The sequence below is a fragment of the Mixophyes fleayi genome, chromosome 5 (genome assembly GCF_038048845.1).
Source record: "Mixophyes fleayi isolate aMixFle1 chromosome 5, aMixFle1.hap1, whole genome shotgun sequence".
Taxonomy (NCBI): Eukaryota; Metazoa; Chordata; class Amphibia; order Anura; family Limnodynastidae; genus Mixophyes; species Mixophyes fleayi.
The window spans coordinates 113688922-113701469 of record NC_134406.1 but is presented as its reverse complement, the minus strand read 5'-3'; the positions used below and the strand labels follow the sequence as shown (position 1 = coordinate 113701469).

Here is a 12548-nt window from a genome sequence, read left to right as displayed (position 1 = left end):
TTCCTCTCTGTTCACTAAACTAAGTTTAATTGGAAGTTGGCAAAACAATTAAAAATAGTAACTTTTTCAGTATTAACCTTTTCACTTATGCTTAAATTTAGCAGTATATTTTTGTAGTCAACACAGAAAAATTAAGAAAAACACCCCATTGTGTTTGAGATACCTGTGCAATATACAGGGACACCACAAGTGTTTGCTTTAGTCACTAGCTGGGCATAGGACATTCAGGGGTAAAGTATACACAGTAGCAAATTTTCTGACTTCATGCCAATATGAGTAACACCCACAAAATGATTTTTGACCCATGTCCTTTTTTTGCTAGGTCTTTGTTTGTAGGAATTAAAATAATTTGTATGAAGTGTGTATGATTTTAGCACAGATTGTTGTTATAATGCGTAGTAATACATTTTATTTCTGTTTTTTTCATTATTATTTTGGAATATGTTGTGAAAGAAAAAATTATTAACTTCTTTTTTTGATAATAGAGAACATTAAAGAAATTTCTAAATTATTTTCAGTAGTATCAAAGAAGTACTTTTTTAGCTGTAGATTATTTTTTAAAGATGTCAGTCTGTAAAGAATAACCCTGCATGTACAATTATCTAACCAAAAGTTCTGAAAATGAACTATATATATTAACTTAATTTGTGTGTCTACCCCACTGCTCAACAAACACATCACTGATATACTGTAGTGGCAATGATATCTTGCAATAGATCTTCAATTTTGCCCATAAAGGCATTTGTGTATGCCTTGCCATTGATACTTAATCAGCAATCTAGGTGCAGGTCTCTACAGGTGTGGGTAGAAGACCTTGGCCTCTGATGGTAGTGGTTGCAGCGTCCTAACGACTGGATAAAACTGGATGTATGATGCAGTTCTGAGATCCTCTGCTTGTGTGTGTTGATCACTCTTGTCTGATCAGAGGTGGTTAATGATTAACCTCAGGCGCAGAGTGTTAAACGAGTCTTGGATAGTCTGCCGGACGCGATTACTCTTGGTGGGTCCCTATGTACGGTCACGGTATGGACGACAGTGGATCTTCTCTCGTGGGTTAAGCTAAGATGGTCGCCGCGCTTGCGCAATTCAGATGCTCAGGAGAACAATAAAGCTTCACATATTGAAGTAAGTTTAAACCAACTTTATTTCACATATTACAAGTTGTGCTTACAATCATGTAGAGGAAATGAAACCCCAATAAGGCGTGTCTATTGCTGGAACAGAACGACAGATTCTACGTGAATGTGCATCACCAATGCTTTTCGTCCGATCCTGGCCTTTTTCACAGAGTAAATCAGTGTAGTGTGGGGTGCCTGTTTTAAGTATCCTGAAGGCTACTGAGTATCTGTCTCTCCATAGTCAAATGGCTGTAATTTTTAGCCACTCCCTGATGTAGTTGAACGATGTATTGACAGTGTATGGGGGAACAAGCACAGATAAATTGGTGTCTCTCTAACATATTGCTGGTGTTCAGAGGTGTGTGCAATATAAAAAAAAACACCAAACACCACCAAAAAAACACAAACCGGTCACCCTCCTCAAGCATCCCCCGAATCACTAGGGATGTTCTACTTAAGCAGCTATCAACTCTCTGATAGCGAAACTAGACTACTCAGTAAGGGCATAAAGTTTGCACCCATTCGTCAACTTAACAAATTTGAAGCCTACCTGGACATTCAACATTTCATTCGTAAGCTTTGCCTGAAAAAATATTTTGCACAGACAGAGCAAAGAGTGTACCACAAACAAGATGATGCAGACATGCACACCAGCCTTAGACCAAATTCATCCTTTTACTCAAATCAAGTCAGAGGCAGCTACATAGATACATCCGAAAAATTTCTGATAGACGAGATAGAGACAATGAAGACCGGGGCCAATAACAAGACATCACCCAGTCTTACCAAAATAGAATGGGAAGCACTTCATTCACTGAAGACTAATAATAACATAATAATCAAACCCGCAGACAAGGGCGGAGGCCGGGTTATCCTCAACCAACAAGACTGCAAAGCAGAAGACAGCAAAATTCTGAGCGACACCACTACATACAGTAGATTGAAACAAGACCCTACACCTGCATTTAAAAATGAATTGACATATCTCCTAAAGTCAGGCAAGGAGATTGGACTTCTTAATTCTATGGAATATGATTTTCTCTTGATACAGCATTCCATTATACCATTCTTTTATTATTTGCCCAAATTACACAAGAATCCCATACACCCCCCCTCGCAGACCCATCATGTCCGGCATAGGTTCCCTCACTTCAAATCTATCACAATACCTCAATCCCTTCCTGCAAGAATATTTCACCAAACAAAAATCATACCTCAAGGACACCACCACAGCAATACGGGCATTACAGGACATAGTCTGGACAGAAGACATGTGGCTGGCATCTATTGATATCACATACTTATACACAATTATCGACCACAAGATAGGGCTTGAGAGTGTAGAATACTTTTTGAACAAAGAAGGATCATTAAACCAGAAACAGATCACATTCCTGCTCAAAGGGATCGCGTTCATCCTCACATACAACTACACATGGTTCGACAACCATTACTACCTACAGGTAAGGGGAACTACTATGGGCACCAGGTTCACACCGAGCTACATCAACCTCTTCATGGCCCAATGGGAGGACGAGTGCATCTGGAGCAGGCGTGACCTCGGTGCGAATCTGGTGCTCTGGAGAAGGTACATCGATGATGTTATTTTTGTGTGGAAGGGGGATCATTACTCCCTCACCACTTTCCTCAATCAACTAAACGACAACAAGAGGAACAAAACATTCACATCACAAATTAGCAAGTGACAGATCACATTCCTGGATTTGGACATCTGCATACAGAACAATGCCATAGCCACAAAGACTTTCCACAAGAAAGTAGATGTGAACAGTTACTTCTTAGCCTCCAGTAATCACCATCCAATCTGTCTCTCCAACATACCACTAGGACAGTTTACCAGAATCCACAGAAATTGCACAAACATCTCAGATTATGACAAACAAGGCAGGGACCTGCAGGCCAAATTTCTAGAAAAAGCATTTAACAAAGACACGGTAGAAGACACATTTTCCAAAGCCAGAGCACTTGACAGGAAAGACTACTCAAAAACAATGATAAAGCACCAGAACAAGGTTTTAGTTATGAAATATACTTCATCACAAAAACACTCCTCTGCAAACAAAATTACCACTATGAACAAGAAATACTGGCAAATACTCCTGAAAGATCCCATCTTACATACTATCCTACCCGAGAAGACCAAAATCGTGTTTAAAAAGCACCCAATTTAAACACGGCACTACACCGCAATCACATTCCCCCAGTACAACTTAGATAGACACTAATCGACAGTTCAAAAAAACCAAAGGGTTTCTACCACTGTGGTGTATGTATGGGATGCATAAACATGAACCACAGAACTACAAAAGCCACACAGGATTTCCAATGCCATGTCTCCACAGAGACATTTCCGATCAACCAGTTTCTAACATGTAATAGCACCAATGTGATTTACTTACTCGAATGTGCATGTAGCCTACAATATATAGGACGCACCACCAGAATACTTAAGATCAGGATCAGTGAACATATCCGGAACATATAAAAAGGGATACCAGCTCCACAGTGTATTAGACCACTTCCAAAGAAACCACAATTGCAACCACGAAGGCCTTAAATTCATAAAACAAGTAGAGAAGAACTGGAGAGGAGGGGATTTCATTAGGAAAATCAATAGGGAAGAGGCAAGCTGGATTTACAAACATAAGACCCTCACCCCAAGGGGCCTTTATATAGATTTCGACATCAACCCATTCTTATTAACGATTGCTCCTTCCATACTACGCTTATTCTCATTTTCCATTATTCAGCAACCTCATTAAACTATAGTAATCAGCACACTCAATTTCATATGAAGGACAGCTTGCTACATTTCTTCAGCATGCTACACATAGCTACCACCAGATGACAGCCTCTCACATACACACCATACACACACACTTACTTCTATTAACCTCCAACATTAGCATAATTAGAATTAGTAATATGTAATGAGGTTCAACATGACAAATGTCACTGTCATCTCAAAAGGATCATTATACGTAAGCACAGGGCCACATCTCCCTTAGTGCCATCATATGATAAGCACCAGGCATGCTCTTTAAAAACCACGCGTCTATAAGCAGCTTACCCAAAACATCACACACCATAATTTCTATTACATCTATGCACCCCTGGCTGCTAGATGGTGATCCAGATCATGTTTGTATTCCATAGTATATTTCCTAAATGGCAAACACCATCATCATCATCATCAATTTATATAGCGCCACTAATTCCGCAGCGCTGTACAGAGAACTCACTCACATCAGTCCCTGCCCCATTGAAGCTTACAGTCTAAATTCCCTAACACACACACAGACACGGAGACAGAGACTAGGGTCAATTTTTATAGCAGCCAATTAACCTACCAGTATGTTTTTGGAGCGTGGGAGGAAACCAGAGCACCCGAAGGAAACCCACGCAAACACAGGGAGAACATACAAACTCCACACAGATAAGGCCATGGTCAGGAATCAAACTCATGACCCCAGTGCTGTGAGGCAGAAGTGCTAACCACTAGGCCACCTTCTCATATAGTGCAATATTCTGGAATTACCTTCTTTTTTTTTTTTTTAATATTGCGCACACCACTGAACACCAGAAATATGTATGAGAGAGACACCCAACTATCGGTGTTTGTTCCCCCATACATTCTTAGCACACAGTTCAACTACATCAGGGAGTGGCTAAAACAAATCCGGGCCAATTCCACCACGGAGAGACAGATACAACCAATCAGTAGCCTTCAGGACATTAAGAACGGGCACCCCACACTACACTGATTTACTCTGTGAAAAAGTCCGGGATCGGACGAAACGCGTCAGAGATACACGTAGAATCTGCGGCGTCCGCCGTAGCTTAACCCACGGGAGAAGCTCCACTGGCACACATACCGCGACCGCACACAAGGATCCACCCGGAGTAATCGTGTGCGGCAGACAATCCAAGACTCGAGCAGCACTCTGCGCCTGAGGTTAATCATTAAACACCTCTGATCTGATGAGCGTGATTAACACTACCTGAAGGTAATTTCATACCTCACACACAAGCAGAGGATCTCGGAACTGAATCATACAACCAATTTTATCCAGGGGTTAGGACGCTGCTACCCCTACCATCAGAGGCCTTGTAGTGTTAACTCCTATACACATAACAGTTTATATGATACCATTACCACGCTGCCAGTTTTGCTTCTACCACACCTCCTTTTTTCATAGAGAATTACATTTGGTCAAATATATAGCTTTTAGAAACATTTTAAGTTTAGTTACAAAGTTAGTGGAATCTTTTGGATATGATTTGATACTTAAAATGAGGTGCAATCATACCAAGCAGTAAGACCAGTGGTGTAACTAGACATTTATGGGCAGTCAAATTTTGTAAAGCCCCCATGTACCACAAAATGGTGAAAAACTCACATATTTAATTGGGCCTCTGACAGGAAAGGTGGAGCTCTCTCTGCTTCATCCCCTGCTACTATGGTTATTACTCTTTTGAATATAATGACAGATGACGGGCTGGACGGATATTTATGTATTTTGATTGCTCATAGAAAACAGGTCTAACTATAAAGGGAACTGTTCAAAACGTATCCAGTTTCTCAGAAAGGATCTCATTCTAATACAAAGTTATGTTTACCAGGAAGCTGCTGTAAATCCAAGTGTCTCCAATCTCTTTCAGGTCTGTAATATAATTTAAAATGTTCACCACAATGAAGCAAGTAGCAGGCTTAGTGGTGATTTTTCCCCATTGATGATGATTTTGCTGCATTCATGAAAATTGAGTAGCCATTACTCAGCCCTAGATAAGTAATCAGACTGGAGTCCTCTGACTCTGTTTTCTACTTGATAATACCCAAATCTGTATAAACTGCTGCAAAATCTGTTTTTCTTTCTGGAGCATATGTTATTGGAGGAGCAGAAGTACTCATTTTCTTAAATCTAATTGATTAATTTGTAAAACAGATGTCAACAGTACAGACGGTAAAAGTTTCAATCTAATATGGCAATAAATCTATAAGTCCATGTTAAGATCAAAACTTTACTTTAGCCAAAAGTTCCAATATTTGTTTAAATCTTTTTTTGTCATATTTGTCAGTGTATTAAAAAGTTAATAATAGACAAATGCGCTCAATCACAGACTGCGTGGTACACTTGTAGCAGCGGTGGGACCAAGGAATCCCTCCTTGTATAAGTAATCAATAAATAAAGAGTCCCTGCTGCGCTCACAAGATAAAGAAATGAGATTCAATTGAGAAAAGATATATTAATATTGAATAGGCAAAAAATGAGAAAGGAACCAGATTACAACCGAAAACATTGATATGCCTAAAATAACCAGAAAATAAACAAAAAAATATATAAAAAGATATGAAAATATAATAACCTGGGTGGTGTATCAATATAAACTATACAATGTTGAGAACTGCTGGGCTAACTGGACTCATGGTCCACATGAATACTAAAGAGTCTCTAAAGTGACTGTTAGAGCTGTGATCCAATAACGGTGGTGTATAAACCGGATGAGGACCAATCCAGGATGTCTCAATATACCCACAGTTCCAAAAGGTACAAACCTCAAAAGAAAGGGGGAAAGATGGCAATCAACAGATGTGCAATATAAAACAAATAATCAACTGAAATAATGACATATAGTGGGAATTATAAACAAAAGAATATCGACATGTGACGTAAATGACTGGAAAAAGAAATATACAGTAAATGATAAATAAACCAGAATTTAATGAGTATTAAACAAACTGGCCATACAGACCAGAAATCACAATTATAAAAACATATAAAAAACCGCTCAAATCTGAGAACGTACAATGAATACAGAAATCAAACATGAAACTCATGCTGTGTGGCAATAAATGCGTGAGAGGATGTCCTGACCACAGAAGAAGAACCAGGAACAAGTGTCCTCCCTCAGAATGGATGTCCAAGGCGTGCGGAGTGGATGCCAGACTGCGTTCCACAGACTCTATCTGGCATCCGTACATAGGAAGTGGAGCGGTTTGCGTTCCACTGTGAAACGCAGTCTGATCGCGACTTTTTGCTACACGAGCTTGAGCGCTGCATTTATTAAAAAGTTAATGAACTACTGATTCTTCCAGAGGGGGTAGTGTTCTGCCATCAGATCTCTGGCTGATGGCTGATTCTTTCTTGAACCTACAATATTTTCTTCCACCATGTTGAAACCTTGTTTAGTTCTTTCTCATAACAAAAAAACAAAATAGAGAAAAGTAATAAGATAGTATCAAACGTGGTTTCCACCTATAAAGTGCTTTACTAGTGAAAGACATCCGATTAACCATCTGCCTCTTCTTTCAAATCTACAATTAGTGTTAGACAAACCTTTATAATCAATGCAAGCACAAAAAGCAAAAATTATGCATGTTTCTTTATGGCAGCCAGTACCAGCAATATTACAGCAGGCTTCTCATGCCATTTATTCAATGTCTTCACAATAACAGACTATTAAAACTTCAGTTTTATATAACTTAAACACTTTTTATTTAACCTAATTAAAGCACTTAAAGTTAAGCAAGCCTGAATAGTAGCTTGCTAAATGGTTTTGTTCTTATGTGCATTTCATCAGGGGTACAGATCTTACAGATAGAATTAATTTATTTAGAAATAGACAAATATATAAATGTTTAAATATATCATTACAATGTACAGTCCTCAAATTGAGATGAGGAAATAGATCAAACGACACAATTTATGTCAGTACCTATAGAGAGCCCTAATATGCGTATTGTTTTTAAATTGTGAATCCAATGAAGTCCAGGTTTGTGCAATGTATTGTATACATTCTCCCTTTTTGTGTATGTTTTATCCCCCTGATTCTCTAGAAAGGAACAATAACAGTATCCTGAAGATATATAGCCTGATTTAGAGTTCATCTAGATCTGATAACATATCACAATAGTGTATAGTGCAGTTACACAAGTGACTGAGTTGTAAAGAATATCAAGCTTGCTAAGGTGAATTTGAGGTGTTGTACCACGCACTACATCCATATAATGCATAATTGACATTACCTTCTGTTCTGTATTGTTTTTTCTGGAAATTAAAGTTAAGCAGGATTTAGTAATATAGAGCAAGCCCATTTTGGTATGCATTTTGGATGTCAGGGTGTCTATGTACACCAAATAAAAAGTCATGATCAAGCCACATACCCAAGTATTTATATTTGGACAATAATGTCAGATGTCTAGTTGGTAAATTAGGTTGTACTACACTTTGCAAGTTTAGCTTTTGCCCCAAATAACTAACATATATACTGTTATATCAGCTTTCAGAAACAGTTTATTTTGAGTTATTCAGTGTTCCAGAATTAAACACAACCATAAATTAGAAGCTACTCTTTAACATTTTCCTATAGTGGTGCTTGGTATCCATGTATAGACATAAAAGCATTATCAGGAAAGCGACATTTGGAAACATTGATAACTATAAGGGATTCTTAGTAAAACCTTGTAGACAACAAGTTATATAAACCCATATGTTGACTTCAATTGCAATTTATACAAACTGGCATATTACGTTTTATTTGCAGGAATGTGAGTTCTGCTGGAGAGGAGGCACGTAGAAGAATGAGGGAGTGTGACGGACTGACTGATGCATTGCTCTATGTCATCCAGTCTGCACTAGGAAATAATGAAATAGATAGTAAGGTATGTTTTACAATGTACTGTATGAAAAAGTAGATGATTTTCTCCAAAAGAAATATACAATAATTACACAGAAAGAAAATTGAAACTTAAGGTTCTGCAGAGAAAAAAAATAATTCAAATGTTTCCAGGAATATGAACTTCCGAAAGGTATATAACCAGCTGAAGTTTGTGAATAACTGATAGTGTACCTGATGTGTCAGAAGCGCATAAACCAATAATTAGACATTTGTTTTGTCAGCGCTGAATGAATGACTGCATCATTGACTATAAACAGCAACAAGAACTTGTGAGATGGAAAATAGTGCCTTTGTTCATTGAAAGTATCAAGATAATTGTGTTTTGTTGTATTAAAGTCATTTTATCGCTTACAAATAAAACATTGTCCAATACGATTGTTGTGGTTCCAATGCACAAAGATATTTAATTGTAAAATATAGCATGATTTACACAAAGATATTTAATTGTAAAATATAGCATGATTTACAGCAAGCCATTATTGCGTATTAAAAATGTTACAATAAAGCAGGAAAGTATAAAAACACAGAATACATTACATTTTCCTTATAGTGCTTCACCCAGTCATGGTCACATGTAGTCAGGATCAGAGAGAGCGAACAATGGGCCAGCATGTTTATATGTAGTTTCAGCATAGAAAAAACACTGATGATGTCACTATGTATACAGATAACACTTAGTGAGGTCTTCATTGGTCCAGGGTTAATGATATTCCAGTTCCCTGCTGGTCATAGGTTGGTTCATTTGATCCTTTCAAAGGATGAGGGGCAACTTCCCCCAAACGTTTGCCTACGTTTTCCCTCTGAATAACCAGTTCAAACTGACCCACACACGAAGTACTTTTGAGTATTAATTTCATATTGCTTATATCTTGCGACAGCTAGATGCGATCGCTACTCTGTCCAAACCGGGTTAATGCTGGTGAAATAAGCTTTAATATGAAACCAAACTCTTTACCTTTTAAAACACCTGAACCATAAATACCTTTACTATAGTATTATCTATGCATAAATCAACAAACAATCTAATACATTTTACTAATAAATAAATGTGGATTGGAACCTTAATAAATGTGTATTATTTACAGGTGTAAATGCGAATGTAAATGTGTGTGTTATGAACCTGTGCGATTGCATCATAACACGTGGCGTATTAATCGCAATCGCACTGTAAAACAATATTAATCAATTTGGTTTACTTCATCCAATTATTTGACTTCAACAGTTGTCAGGAACACAGGCAAATTCCAGTCTTATTTCAAGATATTTATTAGACATAAATTGCAATATGAATATATGGAATTCTACAGAATTTACAGCATTTAAATTTTCACTAACTCTAAACTATATGTACATTTACAATAGAAATTGATATTGTTAATTATATTAAAGATGCCACAGCATTACATAAGTAAAGGAATAACTCTTTAATTTAAAGAAAAACCTCACTCTTCCTAGCACACCTTTAGAGGAACAGCCATCCAGCGAATGAAACCCCTGTATCAGAAACATTATGTTCTTTACTGCTGCAGCTTAGGAATTTTGGTGAGATACCGATACTGCACATTTATTGGTGACCAAGCCGCTCTCACTTATCTTCAGTATGTTTTTGTTACTGAAGTGGGTTGGGCAGGCTTTACTTCAAGCTGATGTTAACAGAATTGAACTTAATATGATGGCCGTGAGCTGCTGTGTAGCCCTATACCAGAAAACCAGCTATCAAACACAGAACAATTATTTTCAGCTCCTGGTCACATTAATGGTGCACACATAAGTCAAAGTGAACACTGTGCAGATGAGAAGACTTGTGGTTCAGCATAGGTAAAATTAAATCTTGTAATGTAACAGATGGGGTTTTTCCCTGTGTGAAAGATAGCCCATCTCTCTCACATCTTCCCAGGCTGTCAGTATATCTTGGCCACTATAATTTGGATCAAACAGTCCTCATGTCACTTTCCGTTTGAAACACTTGGCTACTGGCAAGTTAGTAAAACATCATCCATGAACAGTGATAGTTTGCTTTCCATGTCCCCAGTGACCCATTATATCTGGAGAAGCCCTGATGGAAGCTGCTAGAGGCTCTATAATAAGGGCAAAGAATATAGAGGAGAGGGGCCAACCTTGGCATGTGCTGTTTATGTTAGAGATAGGGTCTTTGGGAGAAATACCATAATCCTTTCTGAGGGCCTTGTAGTCTATAGAAGGCATCCGAAGATGCTAAAATACATTAAAGTCTGAGACACAAATTGCCTAGTATTTAGGATATGGATAAGGTCAATGGTTCTCCTCGTGTTGTCCCTTGCTTGTCTATCTGGAACAAAGTCCACCTGTTCATAAAGATTCAGGAAGGAAAGTACTGAGTTGAGTCTATTTGCAAGGATTTTAGCATATAAATTAATGTTGCTATTGAGCTGGGAGTTTGGGCAGTAGCTTGCGTGGCTGTGGATGTCTTTCCATTTTTGTGAATAATGGTGAACCTAGCCTCTAGAATTTACCTGGACCATAAGTGCCCTTCAAGGAACGGCACTGAAAAGGGTGCAGACACAGGGGACCAGAATCAATTTTTTTAATAATAAGCAGCCGAAAGCATCACTGGCTTCTGCACCCTTTTCAGGAGGCATTCCTTCACAACCTGTTTAATCTCATCTGGAGCGATATTGGTGCTAAGCTCAGCGGTCTTTTTGGGAGTTAATTTGAGTAGTCGAGCAGCTTCCAGAAACTCCTCTATCGCCCTCACTTGCCTCTGGCTAGCTAAGTCATCTGAGAGCTTGGGAAAAGTTATAGAATTTTACATAATACTTTTGAAATTCAGAGCAACTTTTTTTGAGGATCATACAATGAAACTCCATTGGAGCCCCTAATACCCAGGAGATTGCAGGCTGATATTCTAGCACAGGGCTTAGTGGCCTATATAGCTTGTCACCCCTATCGTCCTTTTTGTAGTAGCACTAATTTAGCCATTTCAGTTAACTGGCCACTTGTTGCGATAGAAGAAGGTTCATTTCGCCTCTAACTGTATTTATTTTTTGGAGGACACCAGGGTATGGTTTAGATTTGTTTTGTAGTTCTAGTTTTTGTAATGAACCAGTTAGTTGTAGTGTTTTGGCAATTCTCTCCTTGTATATGGAAGCTAGGGCTATAAGGTTACCTCTGACAGACACCTTATGGGCATCCCAAAGGGTCATCAGAGAGATCTTGGAGGTATTGCTTGTCTCACAATACTCAGACAGGAGGGATTTAAGATGAGTGACCATGTTGCAGTCATTGAGTCACCAGGTTATTTTAGATAGCAAAAGTACTAAAGAAAAAAGGGCAGAAGAAATCGGGGCATGGTCTGAACACGTTATAAGGTGGATTTGGAATTTGATAAGTTTGAGGGTGAGATTGTGACTGAACAGGTCAATTCTAGAGTAGGTGTTATGGACTTGAGAGTAGAAAGAGTAGTTCCTGGAAGGATGGTCTGAGACTCTCCATGGGTCATAACAATTGTGGAGTTTCAAAAGGACCTGCATTGTGTTAGGAACCCCTCCAGCCAGCACAACACAACCCGGAATCTACTCTGCCAGTCAGGTGTTCACTGGAGCCCCTGATGGTGGGGACAGACTGGGCCGCAGACTGACAGAGGGTCGTGAAGTGCGTACCAGCTGGGGAGAACCCAGGCAAGAGGAGTCAGGTCCACGCAGAGGTCAAGGGCCGGCAGCAGACAACAGTAACGATGAACAAGCTGAGGTC

At 38.7% G+C, this 12548-nt stretch overlaps 1 protein-coding gene across 7 annotated transcripts in view; it reads left to right on the top strand.

Moving 5' to 3' along the window:
* CTNND2 (catenin delta 2) overlaps positions 1 to 12548 on the top strand; it is a 632047-nt gene that overhangs the window by 406017 nt on the left and 213482 nt on the right. For all 7 annotated transcript variants that reach the window (XM_075212716.1, XM_075212719.1, XM_075212718.1 and 4 more), the window contains one exon: positions 8685 to 8802. In XM_075212716.1, coding sequence (XP_075068817.1) covers positions 8685 to 8802 — 118 coding nt within the window. The remainder of the gene's footprint in view (positions 1 to 8684; positions 8803 to 12548) is intronic.